General features: G+C 38.4%; 1 protein-coding gene across 1 annotated transcript in view; it reads right to left on the minus strand.

The window, feature by feature from the left end:
- Nucleotides 1-503: 503 nt before the first annotated feature.
- LOC126392767 (transmembrane protein 50B-like) overlaps nt 504-16,232 on the minus strand; it is a 27,087-nt gene continuing 11,358 nt past the window's right edge. Inside the window, exons 2-5 of the mRNA XM_050048382.1 lie at nt 12,125-12,391; nt 11,693-11,805; nt 3,743-3,810; nt 504-910 (exon numbers count right to left, since the gene is read on the minus strand). Coding sequence (XP_049904339.1) covers nt 798-910; nt 3,743-3,810; nt 11,693-11,805; nt 12,125-12,223 — 393 coding nt within the window. The 5' untranslated portion in view covers nt 12,224-12,391 and the 3' untranslated portion in view covers nt 504-797. The remainder of the gene's footprint in view (nt 911-3,742; nt 3,811-11,692; nt 11,806-12,124; nt 12,392-16,232) is intronic.

Below are 16,232 nucleotides of genomic sequence, written 5' to 3' on the forward strand. Positions count from 1 at the left end.
TGCGTTCTTCAGCGCCCTCTCGGGGAAAAACGATGTGGTACAAAATGTGAAATAGGTCATTCCAGCGCCCACACTTTATGAAGGATATGCCATCTCAGTCCTGCGTTCAGTATCTGACTTTGACAGAAATGAACTGCAGTGTCGGCCGGCGTCCTGAGTTGTTTTTATTTCTTGATATTATTATAACTCTTTTTTCATTTCTTCTTATACTTTTAGTTATTACTATTATGATTTAATCTTGTTCACTGTCTATGTGCTCATTTGAGGGTGTTTCTAGAAAGTTAAAAACAAATAAATAAATAATTGGGAAAAAAAACCTGTCCTGTCCTGCAGGCCGTCCCTTAAATGCAAAACATCAATTCAGCGCTGTTACCATCGTTGCTGCCAGCTTAAAGGTGAGACAACGCTGTCCCACATTGGGTGATCGTGCCTTTCATACAGAATGGCAGGGCAGAATAATGTTGCAACATTCCTGCAGTGAACAGGCACTGTAAAAGGGACTTTAGTTATCTCGTTGTCTGTCTTTGTGCTGAATTGGCTAATTAGTCTTTTGTAAGACCATATTAAGAAACCAATATGAATATTCACTGATGTGACAAAAAGTTAAGTATTAAAATATATACATACAGTATAATCATTGCATGACTGATATTGATAGAATCATCCAGAAAGATGAAGTTACTTGAAAGACAAAGCATTGCAGTACACCAGTATGAATGGAAGTACAACAAGACAAGCAGCAGGGGCAATAGGAAGTGGTGAAGACAGAATAATGAGACAGTAAGAAAATGTGCTGTTCAAGTGAAGGAACACTCACTTGGCACCACATATGCACCGAACAGGATCCAGATGGAGGCGATGAGGGAGCCAAACATCATCATGAAGCCGATAAACAGCCAAAGACGAGCTCCTGCAAAGACACAGAAATGCTAATCACTTTCATTAGCTCACGAGTTAGTCTTCACACCCTGACAGCTGAAAACACCGACTTGATCTTTTTGATCATAAGCTAATCAAATTAAAGCAGAGCAACGATGCCTGTGTCAAAAAGGGTCAATACGAAGAGTATTTTAGAATGCAAGGAAAATATTTTGCATGCATTAAATACAGATATATATAAATCAACCTAAAGGATGTATTAATACATAATGCCAGTTATCTAGTGGTAGTCTAAGAGCAGGAAGCTATCCTCAAATGGCTGAGAAAATAGAAGTAGTATTTCCACTAGAAACTCCACTAGGGGAGGCTGTGGCTCAGAGTGTTCGATCCTTGGCTCCTCCTGTCTACATGTCAAAGCATCCTTGGGCAAGATACTGAACTCCAAATTGCCCACAATGGCTATGTGAGTGTGTGTGACTGGTTACTGAGTAGCAGGTGGCACCCTGTATGGCAGCCTCGACCACCAGTGTGTGAATGTGTGTGTGAATGTGACTCAGTAGTGTAAAAGCGCTTTGAGTGGTCAAGAAGACTAGAATGGCCATTTACCATGCCAACATCAAAGTCAGTAACAGTGCTGAGAAGATGTCTAAACAGGACAGCTGACAGGATGGGATCATGGGCAGCACGGGTGTGATGTTTTGCTGGCCTGTTATGTGTGCAACCCACACAGGAGATTTAATAAGTAGCGGCTAACTCAAAGAAGAACAGCAGCCAAATGACTGTTATTGATATGTTATGACGTTGTCATTTTTTATAAAGTGCTGCTGATGCATAAGTTACATGTCACACTAGAGGCTGATGCTGTTGTGTAACATGTCATGCCTGTCATGCCTCTTTCGATTCCATGATGCCGGCATGCTGTCTAAAATCAAACACTGGAGCAGAATGATGTCGTCGTCGTTGGGTTCTGTGGAAAAATGCAAAGGCGGCGTGAAAAAGAGTTTTCATTGTAGCTCTATAGCGCCATCTCTGTGTAAAAAGGGATACTGACTGTTTGATCAGATGCTGACCTGAGGCAGGTACATGCAGAGACATTTTGATAGGCAGAGGCTCAATTACAATTCAATTTAACTCAATTTTATTCAGAAAATAAAAAATATCACAAATATCACAAATCACAACTTGCCTCAAAGGGATTTACAGTGTAGGACATCTCTCTGTCCTTTGTCCCTTACAGTGAATAAGAACAAACTCCCTGAAAAAACCCTTTAACCAGGAATAAACAGGTGCACCCTCCCTCCCAGCTGTGTTGTGGGCACACATGATTTATCCTAAGTCACACACACACACAGTTCTCTTTCACATAACAAATATATCACAAATATATTGTTTTTAGCAATTTTATTTGTATTCATGAATAATTTAATTAACCACCGCTCGCACACAACAGCTGACAGTGTCATGTGACCAGTGCTACTTGTAAAATGTAGTGAGCTAAGCCACCATTTACTCTACATCAAAATAAAGTTTCACTTCATTGAAACTATCCCCAGAGAAATGTAGCAAGCTAAGCTACCAGAAAATGGCAAGAGTAACTTGCTACTTGCAAGTGCTGGCGTCAGTCTTATTACTTATCTTCAGTTTAATTATCCGTACTTTTATCCAGACCTCCGCAGAAAAAAGTCTGCTGTACTTCAGAGTTTTTCCTGGAAAAAGAGCTTGTAACTTTTGTGGACATCAAGGCGCTACTCAGTCAGTTAATCAACTTTGCTACTGAAAAGCTATTTGACTCAGAAAGTAGTGACGTTACTGCCACGCTACTGAGAAATGTAGTGAAGTTAGTAATGTCACAACTTGTAGTGATACTACTGCCCAACACTGCATGTGACAGGGGCAACAGAACACTCTTGTGCTCTGCTGTGCTAGTTACACTGCATTATAACATTATGTGCATATGGTATGTGTGGATGGTTAGTGAAGCCATCTCCTCCCTCTCGTGATTTCTCTTTTTGAAACATAGCAGCATACTGATTACTGCAAACTGTTAATAAATTGATACCAAAGCTGCTGCTGCTTTTTGGATGTGACTGAAAAAACAAAACTGAGACTACTTAAATATTGATGCACCCATAGAACAGGTCTATACCTTGTCCTTTTATTAAACAAACTAAATAGCCTTATGTTATTCATCTTATTCACACGACGGCATGTCATTTCCGTCTCTGCATTTACAATTCTCCTCTGCTCTCTGTATGATGCACGGCAGAGTTCCGTCCTGATGCACACACAGACATGTACGCGCACACACAGCGGACAGAGAACACATGTCGGAAAATATGTTGCGTCAACCACATGAAAAGCAGACAAAAATATCTGAGTCTTTTAAATGCTCCAGTAAGGTGAAGTAAAGTGAAGATGGTGAAGAAGAAATGTTCCGATGTTTAGTTCCCCCCATATCTGTGGCTCACTCTGTAGCAGCTACAGAGGATCTTTTCACGTTTGTTTTTGTATGACTTGAGTTCAGAGCTTTCAAGCTGATGTTTGAGTAATTTACATGCATGCATCCATAAACTTCACTGTGCTAAAGGAAGCAGTCAACTCCAATACTATGTATTGGTACTAGGGTTGCAGCAATATACCAGTTGTAAGGTACACCGTGATATAAAAGTTGATAGTTATCACACCGAGTACATTACTTATCTGTGATACTGGGGGGAAAAAATGCAACAGAACTAAATAGTTTGTTCAACCAAAAATAACCCGCAATATTTTCTGAGATGGTTATCGTACCATGAAAATCTCAAAACGCTGCAACCCTAATTGGTACACACACACACACAAACACATATTGAGAGAAACACACCTGTCCTGCCAAGGCAGCCCTCTCCATATGTATCTCCTCTCACCTGGCCATTAGAAACTGCATTTATCCTGAAAACAAACACAATCAGCAGTTACACAAAAGAGGAATCAGTCCTTAAGACTGACTGGTCTACAGTGCACTACACAGTAAGTTGACCTGAGTAACTCCCATGGTTGAAACTGCAGAAAAACAATATGGACAACAAAGAGATATTGTCAGTGTTGCTTAGTGGGATATTTAAGATTTTTTTTAAGTGTGGTTGTGTGAGATACTCATCCATATATAGTATATTAAATACAGTAGATGTTAGTTGAGGGATCCCTCCTCAGTTGCTCTTCCTGAGGTTTCTACTGTTTTTTTTCCCCGTTAAAGGGTTTTTTTTGGGGAGTTTTTCCTTATCCGCTGCGAGGGTCATAAGGACAGAGGGATGTCGTATGCTGTAAAGCCCTGTGAGGCAAATTGTGATTTGTGATATTGGGCTTTATAAATAAAATTGATTGATTGATTGATTGAGTTGTCACGCCCCCAGTTTGGAGAAGCAGGCTGGAGTCTGACATGGAGGTTAAACAATGTAGCTTCCTACATGCTGACTGTGGAGGGGTCAGCCAATAAATGTATTTTAGCCACCTCAAAAAAGTCCCACCTATTGTACACTATATTGAGAGTATTTGTTAGCGCTTTACTTTATGGCAGACAGTGATTTCCAATGGGAAAATGAAGCAGTTGTATTGCTCTTTTCAAAGCCAGACTCCATTGAGAAAAACAGTGATTTAATTTAAACCTGTTTGTACAGGTGTCACTGCACAGTAGAGCAGCGCACCACCTCTCCAGAGTCTGCTAAATCTTTCTACAGGTCTTCTGCAGTCAAACAAGGGTTTTTATTTGCCTTTCTAAAAATCCTACAAGCAACTCATTTGGAAAGTTTTCTGTCTTCCAGACCTCAACTTGACCTCCACAGTTCCTTGTTAACTGCCATTTCTTAATTTCATCACAAACTGAGCAAACAGATACCTGAAAACACTTTGCTATTTTCTTATAGTCTTCTCCTGTTTTGTGGGCATGTTATTTTAGTTTTCAGAGTGCTAGACAACTGTTTAGAGGAGCCCATGACTGCTGATTGTTGGGACAAGGTTTCAGGAGTCAGGATATTTATAACGCTTTGAAATTTGCATCACCTGGCCTTTTACCATGACTGTGAACAAGCCATAGCCCTAACAAGCTAAATAAGGATGCCAAAACTTTTGCATGGTGCTTCTTGCCTTTATTTCATTCTAAAATTGTACAAAATAAAATACACTGATCTTGCTTAAAATATTGAAAAGCGTGGTGCATCTTTAACTTCATGCCTTTTGGAAATCAGTTCATCTTCTACTTACTTAACTATTCACAGTAAACAAAAATTTTGCCCAAAGTTTTGCATGCCACAGTATGTCCGTTTCAAATGTTGTTAACGTCACTGTCCTCATACTTCCATGTGCCCTCTATGATAGCATTGATACAGCCAATAGATGGCACTAGAGGGCAGTAACAAAAGTTTCACACAACAAATAAGGCGTTGGTGAAGGAGGTCATAATGCTGTACCTTTAAACAGAACCAGCCTTGTAGATGGCAGTGGTTTGTGCAGCCATTACATACATCTCGATAGAGGAAGGGTTCTTTTCTCTATTTTCATTATTTATTATTACGAACTGGATCCGTTCCATTACTTAAATTTCCTTGTCATCTCCTACGGTCGTATCTTGCTTGAACTACACTACACTGCCTCCATGGTCACCGGTGGTTCTGCTACTTTAAGAAAACATGCACAAATATGGACGAAATAAACGCAAAGAATGGACAGAAGGCCCCGTATGTCTCTGTCTCTGATGTTGAGCATAAATGAGCCCTTACTCATCACTGACATCCAAAATCAAACCAAATTAACAAATGAATATTTAATCTAGTGTAGTGTCCATGCTCCATGCCACCTGGAGATGTATGTTGTTTTGGTTGGATTTCCTTCACTATGTGGCATCCATGTGACTTGCGTATGTTTGTGACACCATCTTCATGAAAACATTTTGTAGCCTAAAAATCTGAACACATTGCCATTTCTTTTCATTGTTACAATCACTCACATAGCTTTGAGATGTGGGAAGTGACTAAGAGACACTTACAAGAATATTGAAGAAAGTTGAAAGGATGTAGATAAGGTCACTTTAAACAGAGCTGTCAGTTCAGCAGCACCACAACACAAGATTAAACAGCAGAAATGTAACGCCTGCTATTTTCTCTTTCCAGAGCCTCCTGCTTGATAATGGATTTCTCATCACTTTAACCAAAGCTTTTATGCAGTACAGCATGCTTGAAGCAGCCAATTAAATACATATTATTCAGATTTGTTTTATCTGTTAACGGCACTAATCTAGTTGATCAGTTCTACAGTTCAAGGAAGGCCCCAAAACCACCCACATCAATTTTCCATATAAACAGGAAGACTTCCTAAATCAATCACTTATATGTTTGTTGTGCTGACAAAATTAGGATATCAACTAATACTTCCTCACATTTAAGCCTTCTTATGACAAGAAGAAGGCATACTGCAGTAATGCAGTCCCAGTAAAGTCTTCAATTATATTCTCTTCTTTCACACGGCATTGCTTTTCAAACATGCAGACAACCTGTCTAAATAAGCACCGCAGCATCAGATCTTATACTGTACACCTACAGCTCATACAAATCAAATTAACAGCAGCTTAGCTCATTCACAATATATCTGGAGCCGTCTCATCTCACTAAACTGAGAAACAGACCTTTTTCACTGTACAATTTTTTGGCTTATCATAGCAGGAAAAGCATAAATGTAATTGGTAACATACAATATTTTTCCCCAAATACACTGCTCAAAAAAATAAAGGGAACACTGAAATCACACATCCCAGATCTTGATGAATGAAATATTCCAAATGAAAATCTTTACTGATTACATAGTGTAATTCTTTGAGAACAAAATAATGTAAGAACAATCCATGGAAACCAAAATCATTAACTCATTTAGGACTGGATCACAGAATCACACCCAAAATCAAAGTGGAAAAATCTGATCACAGGCTAATCGAACTTCTGTGAATTTCCTCAGGACAACTCATAATGTGGCTCAGTAGTGTGTATGGCCTCCACGTGCCTCTATACATTCCCTACAACGTCTGGGCATGCTCCTGATGAGACGACGGATGGTCTCCTGGGGGATCTCCTCCCAGACCTGGATTAGGGCATCAGTCAGCTCCTGGACAGTCTGTGGTGCAATCTGGCTGCGGTGGATGCTACAATATGATGATCCAAAGGTGCTCGATTGGATTCAGGTCTGGGGAACGGGCGGGTCAGTCAATAGCATCAATGCCTTCGTCATCCAGGAACTGCTGACACACTCCAGCCACATGAGGCCAGGCATTGTCATGCATCAGAAGGAACCCAGGGCCCACTGCACCAGCATATGGTCTTACATTGTGTCTGAGGATCTCATCCCGGTACCTGGGTCAATGACGTGACGTTACTTTTTTTGTGTCCATATGGTTTAGTCAGATTTAAAAGGGTTAAAATTTGAAAATAAATGTATGATTGACTTACAGACTTTAATTTTGTGTGGATCCAGTATAAAATTTCTGCTTTTAATACATTTTGAGAGAATATATAAGAGGATAATGGCAAAAATGTCTAAGTGGTGTAACCATAAAAACTTGCACCAAATAATTAAACTTGCTTAAAAACACTAAAATTCTCAATAAAACACCATATCAACTAGTTTGGCATGATTTTTAAATTATTACTTTTTTATATTCAATAAAGGTAATGGAATACGATTGTTCTAAATATGAAATTTAATTTGGGGAATCATGAAAGTCAGGTAAACTACATGAAGTGTCAAGTGGTGTAACCACCATTTAAGAGGCCGTTTTGTTAATACTGTAAAGAAGGTCATGTGACAGGAAATGGTATTACAGAGAAGGACCCCTGATGATCACAACTGCTGCATGACAAGGTTAGAATCTCTTAGAATTACTAATAAATTGACGTTTTAAGACTCTGGTCAGGTTTGGTAAGTTTACATGTCAAATGGTATTACCCTAGAAAAACATTAATAATTCATAAAAATCATTAAAATGAATATTTACTTTAAAAATTATGTTTGAAATATTGAGACTAAGGCCATGTGCTTACACATGTGTCCATGGTAATGCCTGTCAAATTTGATTTTAAAATGAAATGTCAAATGGTGTAACCGGTTACACCATTTGACTCCTATTAAGAGCCTTTCTGTTATAGGCCAATTATGTCAAATATCAGCAGTTTATTATAGTAATTTGTTAGATATCAGTAGTTTATGATGCTAATTAAAAAAAACTACTTTTGAATTTGTACAGTAGCTTTAGAATACCTAAAAATTCATTTAAAGTAGAAGTGTTACTCAAACATTAAAATTTCTGTCTGTAAAATACAATTATTTACATTTCTGCTATTTCATTACTAATATATGATACATTTATAGAAAACTAAAGTAATCAAACTAAATAAATAAAATCAATTTTCCCCATTAGATGCCAGTTTCTAACAAGGAAAAAGTGGCTCGACATAGAGTGCTAATGCAAATGAATGCTAATGAATGCTAATGCTGCAGCAATGGCCAATTACGTCCTTACGAGTTGTTTTTGTCACATCACTTATTCCCTTATCAGAATTTAAAATACAAAACATGAAACATGAGTTAAATTTTAAAATGAAATGATTGTTGTTAGCAAAGAATTTACAGTAGAACAAATTAGTTAATTGTTGACTGAACTTTCTCTCTCATTAAATTTTTATCAACCGTATTCACAATAGTAGACCAGTTCACCCTTATGAGTTGTTGTCAGGTGAAGATACAAAACATAAGTTAAATTTTAAAATGAAACATGATTGTAAAATATTTTCTCAGCAAAGAATTTACAGTAGAAGAAATTAGCTCACTGTTGTCATATGTTCTTTTTTCTGAACTGAAATAACATGAAAAAAACAAGTTCACTTAACCTTGTTGACTGTCATATTTGATTTTCAGTGTCAATTTCTTCAACAAACAATGGTGTTTGACTGTAGAAGGAACATGGTCAGGCAGTGTATCATATTTTTATGGAAAATACCAGTTACACCAACTGACACAACCCAGTGTCATTTGGTGTAACTGGTATTTTTTCATAAAGCTATGATTATATACAGGAAAATAAATGTGGAGTAAAATGTGGAATAAATGTAATCCACTTTTGCAGTGCAACACTGTGTTTTTTAACAAATTTTACATAATTTGTCACGCGTTATTTAGAAAAAAAGGGATGTTTTTAGGAAATGTCCTGCTCAGTATTTTAAATTTAAATTTAAATATAGAAATACTCCAAAAATATCTTATTTCAATTTAATGCTTTTGAAATAAAGATTTTTTTATAAGTACACTTAAATCTACTGTAGGTGGATAAAATATTTAATATTTATCATTCTTTCCTGGTTACACCATTTGACATTTTCAGGAGCATTCAGTCTTACTTTTCATAAAAAATGGTGCAAATGTCATTTCAAATGACATAAAACCAACAAAAATACAGAATGTACATTTTAACAAATCTGATGCATGCTTTTAAAACTATTTTTGAAGATATTTCTGAATTGCTCAACTTGCCAACCCTTATTTGTCACTGATCAGCAGTCAGGGTACCTCTGGCTAGCACGTGGAGGTCTGTGCGGCCCTCCAAGGATATGCCTCCCCAGACCATCACTGACCCACCACCAAACCGGTCATGCTGGAGAATGTTGCAGGCAGCAGAATGTTCTCCATGGCGTCTCCAGACTCTGTCACGTCTGTCACATGTGCTCAGTGTGAACCTGCTCTTATCTGTGAAGAGAACAGGGCGCCAGTGGCGAATCTGCCAATTTTGGTGTTCTCTTGCAAATGTCAGGCTGCACAGTGCCGGGGTGTGAGCACAGGCCCCACTAGCCAAGAATCAACCAGAAAGGACGCAGAGAGGGAAATGGTCTGTGGCCACCACCTGCAAAACCATTCCTAAATAGGGGTTTAGAGTTGGGCGGAATCCAAATTTTGTTACCGTTAAACCTTCCCCACATTTTCCCAGGGTATACGGTATTACCGTGACTGATTAAAAATCACTTTGAAGGGCTCAGAGGGAGTCGCCAAAATGTCGGCTTGCACCTTTACTGTTCAGAAACACAATAGCAAACATTACATAGGCCTAAGAATACTGAAAATTAACAACAAAACATGTACAACATTAACAACTTTTATTGATAAATATTTAATAAAGTGCAAATGCAGCAGTCAACCAAACAGAATGAAATAACAACAAATTGTCTGTGGGCTACAGTCCACTTCCAGTACAGTAATCAACACAAATCATTAAATTAAAACACAGCACTATAGCATCCAATACTTACAGGCTTATCAAATAATAAAAAAGTAACAATAAATAACAAAGGCAGTAACGAAAATGTGTGCTATACAGCGTATCCTGAGACCGCGACGAGTACTGTCCGATGGTTTATTTTTATAATCTATCAACATAAATCAAATAAATTAAAGCACACAGCTCTACAGCATCCAGTACTAGGGCTCATCAAATAAGAAAAACAGAACAATAAATAAGGCATGACTGAAAATGAGCATATATAATCCTATCCTGAGAACGCAACAGGAAATACTGTTAGCTGGTTTATTTTTAGAGCCTATCTTAAGTTTGAAAAGTTCACCCTATGCAAGTCCGAACTGTTTTTTCGAACAGAACAGGCTACTCCTCATTGAAAATGAAATAAAAACAAAGTATAATGATAACTATAGCAGCATCATATGCTTCAAAACTATTCAAGGTTTTATGCCAGAAAAACCAGCATGTTCAGTACTTTTTCCAGCTGGAGCAGGGCATGTAATGGATTGACAACTTTGGCCGCGGTGCTGGGTGACTGAGGTTGCGCTTCTCCCTCCTCCACTCTGATGGCCACTGGACCTGCTGCCACTGCTGCTGCTTGGCGAAGTTGTGTTTTTCTATTTGGGACCAACTCGCTTGATGCGCGGCTTGCCATCTTTTCTTCTCTTTCTCACGTCCGAGCTGTCACGTGACGACGTCACATCCAAAAACTTTATCATATGTCATCTCCCGACAATAGTAAAGGGCAGTTGTAAGAGAAACATTATAGCCTACTATTAGTTTTAAATTGTAATAGTATTAAATTAAATTTAAAACTCAACCACACATACATAGGTGCTGGACAAACACTCATTATTTAGTCATCAAATAAATAAGGCCTATATGCGCGGCATATTTTTTTAATGATGGTAATGAAACTGATACCGTTGCTATTTTTAGATAACACGGGATACCTTATTACCGTATTATCGCCCAACCCTAAAGGGGTTGTCTTGGTAATTGCCTATCCTTTCCACCTGTTGTCTGTCCAATTTGCACAACAGCAGGTGAAATTGATTCACAATCAGTATTGTTTCCTAACTGGACAGGTTGATATCCCAGCATTTGATTAACTTTGAGTTACACTGTGATGATGATGTGTTCCCTTTATTTTTTTGAGCAGTGTACATCCAAAGCAAACCTACCTTGCTTTAATCAATTAACCAGGAAATAAATAATGAATTTGTTGATCTAAGTCTTAGCTACAGTTAGCAATTGTCCCATTATGAGTTGATGGGCTTCCTAGCTACTGTGTCCCCAAAGCCAAATTTAAAACTATTGTCTACAGCAGTCAAGTAAAAATATTTGAGACCACTGTAAATTAAATTCGAAACTTCAAATTCCAATTTCCCACTTCTGAACACAGTGTTTTTCTTGGAGATACTGCTTCCAGGAGTTGTTCCCTGTGTACGCACCCAGCTACTCACTGTGATTATTCATACAGACAGAGAGATAGTGTGCAGCACTTACATGAAGAATGCTATGGTGGAGAAGACGCCACACGTGTGGAACGCATGGTTCATCTGCTCCTGGGATGGATATGTCACTGCTGCATCAATTATGATCCACCAGCCTGTGAAGAACTGGGACAAGAGAATACAGGGTTGACATCTGGATACATGAGATGCTGTTCCTTTATATGACTCTCTTATGTTGTAATGTTGGGGAACACTGGTGGAAAAGAGAGAATATAGAGAGATAGAGGATTACAAATGGCACAGTCCTAAAAGCTCCTTATAATCACATCTGTATGACGTAGAGGAAGAAACTCAGTCCCATGACAATCTTGTCCTTTGCATAAACTCACACAAAGTCAGTCACACTCTAAAATTTTACTGTAACACTTCTCTTTTTCTGCCTGTCAGTCATTCAGCCATTTTCTATACCTCTAGAGCCACTGACCAGAACTCCAGAGACAATAGAAGCCACAGCATTCCTCCTCTCCCCCCAGTCAATGCATTCGCAATCTGGCCAGCGGAAGTTATCCAGAAAGCCAGCCATCTGCAGCCCTCTTCGTGTCCTCCTCCTTTTTTCTCTGATCCTTCTCTGCACAGGTGAATTAGTCCTCTTCCTGACTCTGTATGTGTCACCACCTGCTTCACCTGCTGTTCTTCAAAGACTGCAAGCTGCTCTGCTTCTCACTGAGATCAGTGACTCTGTCAAAGTTGCCTGTGGAGGATGCAGATATTCATGTCTTAGTAACATCTTCTGACCACAACTTTTGAAATAGATCTAAATTTGCTAAGTTTGAGACGTGTCTCAAGCCTCAGATATGCCTTCGTTATACAGCCCACTTTTCTCTGAATTATTTGGTCATTTATTGTTGGCTTGCTAATCAACACTAATATTTGTGGAAGGACTTGTGTTTCTGATTTTGGCTAACAAATTCTAATGGCTGTATTTTGTATTTATTTTACAGTCGATTATTTCAAGAAAACATGCCATCCAATCCTGCATGTATTCTTTGCCAAAAAAGGCCAAAATTATGCAATGTAACATAGCCAAAAACTGTAAAAACAAAAATGATCATTGGATTTTCACATTTCTGACGGTCCTTGGACACATCATGTGTGACAAACGCTTCCATCAAACAAAAAAACAAAACCAGATCTGATCATATTCTTATTCTAAGTTTATTCATTCATTTATTCATTGTCCGTAACTGCTTATCCTGTTCGGGGTCGCAGGGGTCTGGAGCCTTTCCCTAACAAACATTGGGCAAGAGGCTGGGGCTGTTTGTCTCAGCCAGCAGCTTAGTTTAAAAGTATTTTAAGATAAGTGTCAAAGTAAGTTAGTCTACATACAGAAAGCTATCATTTGAGCTTGTTTGTAACAATTCGCTATCAGCCAAACTAGCATGCTGTCTAAATCAGTGTGTAAGACATAACGTTAGTGACGGAGGATGGAGCATATCGCTAACTACATGTTTATATGTTCATGCTTGCTGAACACATGTATTGATAAAGTATTGGCTTCTTACTCGCTAAGGGTTAATGTCACTTACAGTAACGAGTGTAGCTGCCATCAACTTGAGTAATTTTCGAGTTATCCTAACTTTGTTTCCACCGAGACCGCACGGCTGTTCACCGGTTACCGTGTTGTGTAGGCGTGTGTGTGTGTGTGTATTTGGAGTAGCCCCAGCACAAAAGAACCAATACCGTTAGGGCTTATCAATTTGGTAATTTAACCCCGGGGCTAATTTAGTACCAGGTTTTGGTACCCATCCTTAATCAAAACACAAATGAAGTGAAGCTTATAGAAATGAAATGAATATTAAAGCCACACTGGCACAGAAGTGCCGAACGCTGCAAGTGTGTGTTTCACCAATCAGCATTCTACAGCACACAGCCCCTCAAGAATTCCGGGTAATCTGAAAAGTCCTACCCCCCTACTAGGTACTTTTTGCAGGGAAAGTTTAAGGTTTTCCAAAATCCCGGGTAAATGATTAAAGTTCTTGCGGTGGAAAAGGGGCTGTAAAGACAGACAACCATTCACACCTACACCTATTCACACCCATGCTGACAAGGGGAGAAAATGCAAACTCCACACAGAAGGGCTCCCCCACTCTGCAACCCTCTTGCTGTGAGGCCACAATGCTAACCACTGCACCACCGTATCGCTTTATTCTGTGTCATTTAAAATGTAGCCAAAATGAACTAACCAGCATGCATGGCAGGAGTGAAATACTAATGCTTTTTTAAACTCCAGGATTTCATCTTCAACTTTAAGCTTTCAAACATCTAAGGGTAAGTTTTAAAAATCTAATAACTCATTTATGGTGGAGGGAGGGTCATGCATTTCCACCATTTACTCAGGGAGGCTCAAGGAAAAATATTTGTAGCTTCAGAAAGGGTCAAAAAATAAAATAAAACAAAGTCACACCGCTGCCGTTCCCTCCTCTGACAAGTCCCTAACCTGTTCATAATTTTCACTTCGGGCATTAAGTCAAGCCAACAAACAGCTAATATTAAAATAAATGTACAAACTCAATTATTGGTTGATTTTACAAATGTCTACCACTAAATCAATCTATCATGACCAGTGTTTCGGATTTACTCACGAGCATGTTAACTGGCGACTTTCAGCCAAATGCGTCTGTGGTTGTCGTAGTGACAACAGCTGTTTTCAACCAGGAAGAGAACACATAGCTGTCCTCATGAATGCCTCTTTGTTCAATTTTTCATTACAATATCAAAACATAGCCAAACTGATCCGTCTTTGGACTCTTCTTAGAGGAACCCAGTCACATACTAAAACTCAGACGTGGTATGAATCACACTTGTTGTGACGAAATGTTGATAACAGGAAGAGGGCAAGTTGCTTTTCCTGTAAATTTAATTCATATCTCTAATACATTTTCTATAGGCCTACACAGTTTCGTCTTTGGTGCCTGTTTAAATAAATGTGCCATATTAAGGAACCGCTCAGCCCTTTGAAACATAAAAAAGAGAACATTTTCACAGGATTCAAACTCACTCCATCATGGGAAAACAACACATATTTATTTTCACTTTTATGTACACTTGGAAAAAATCAGATAAGTTGAGGGTTCAGGAAAAAAACATGTGGGTATATGGTATATCAAACATGTAAAGTTACAAGATGGCGCCCCCAGTGCGGACGCCTGTTACAGCAGCTCCTGCTCACCGCTGAGCTTCTTTCAATTTCTTTTTCATTTAACTTTCTTATTTGGTTTTTTTCCAGTCAGCTAGCTAGCACTTATTAGGGTCCAGGCAGCTAAGCTGCCAGGACACTATTGTAATCCTAGGTATTCTTCTTCTTCTTCTTCTTTCTTCTTTCTTCTTCCGAGGAAATCATACTTCCCATGGGTGAAAACTCACCAAACTTTGCACAAAGGTCCATGCCAGATATCCTCAGCTGTAAACTCAAGCCAATAGTCCTGATGGTGGCGCTACAGCAAGCGTCTAAAGTTCAAAAATTTGAAAATTCATAACAAATCAACCATACGTGCTACAACTTCACAACTTTCATCAAACTGTAGCCCCAATACTGAAGAAACTTTTGTACATTTTAAAAATTATGAAGTTCATCACTCTGTTTTATTCAAAAACTGTAAAACTTCTTAAACCTATCTCCTCCCACAATTTTTGCTCAATTGACACCAAACTTGCTACAGAGCATCTTCAGACTGTCCTACAAAAACTGTTTCTCAGATTTTTGATTTATCAAAAATTGACTGTAAACTCAATACTTGCTCAATTGACACCAAACTTGCTACAGAGCATCTTCAGACTGTCCTACAAAAACTATGTTTCTCAGATTTTTGATTTATCAAAAATTGACTGTAAACGGTACTGTAAACATATACATGCAAATTCTTGCTAAATAAATCTTCAATGTTCATGAAAAAAATGACAAAATTCTAGAGTCAGATGATATGTGGTAGATGATATGTGGCAAATTTCAGAATGTTATCTCAAAAACTGAATTTTGAATTTTGCTCTAATGTGAACAATTGGAGTCAATGTAAAAATGGCAATTTTAAACATCAGTTTTTCACTTATGGAGCAAATCAATCATTGTTACAAACAAATTACCAACATCTCCATGCTGTCTAGATGCAATATGTGTAATTTCAGATTTTTGTCTTAATAATTAAATTTTTTACAGTGGTTTCAAATCTGACTTTCCATGCACGGATGGCTGCTTTCCTACACAACAGTGAATTGCTTACTCAATTTGTGAAGCCACTGTTGAGTTGCTACTAGCCAATTAGCTCAGAGTGGTAGATGACCGTCTTAGATTCCAGAGGTTGCTGGTTCGAGCCTCAACTGGTGCAGAATCCACATTGTAATGTAATCATCTTCTTGTGCTCCAGCTTATTGCTTAAAATTGCCTGAGCGTGACTGATCACTGTGCAGCAGGGCTGCCACGATTAGTCAACTAATCGATGACTAATCGACTATTAAAATAATCGGTGACTATTTTAGTAGTCGACTAATCGGTTTGAGTCGTTTTTCATAGAAAAGTACTATAAAAGTACCCCAAA

The sequence above is a fragment of the Epinephelus moara genome, chromosome 7 (genome assembly GCF_006386435.1).
Source record: "Epinephelus moara isolate mb chromosome 7, YSFRI_EMoa_1.0, whole genome shotgun sequence".
Lineage (NCBI taxonomy): Eukaryota > Metazoa > Chordata > Actinopteri > Perciformes > Serranidae > Epinephelus > Epinephelus moara.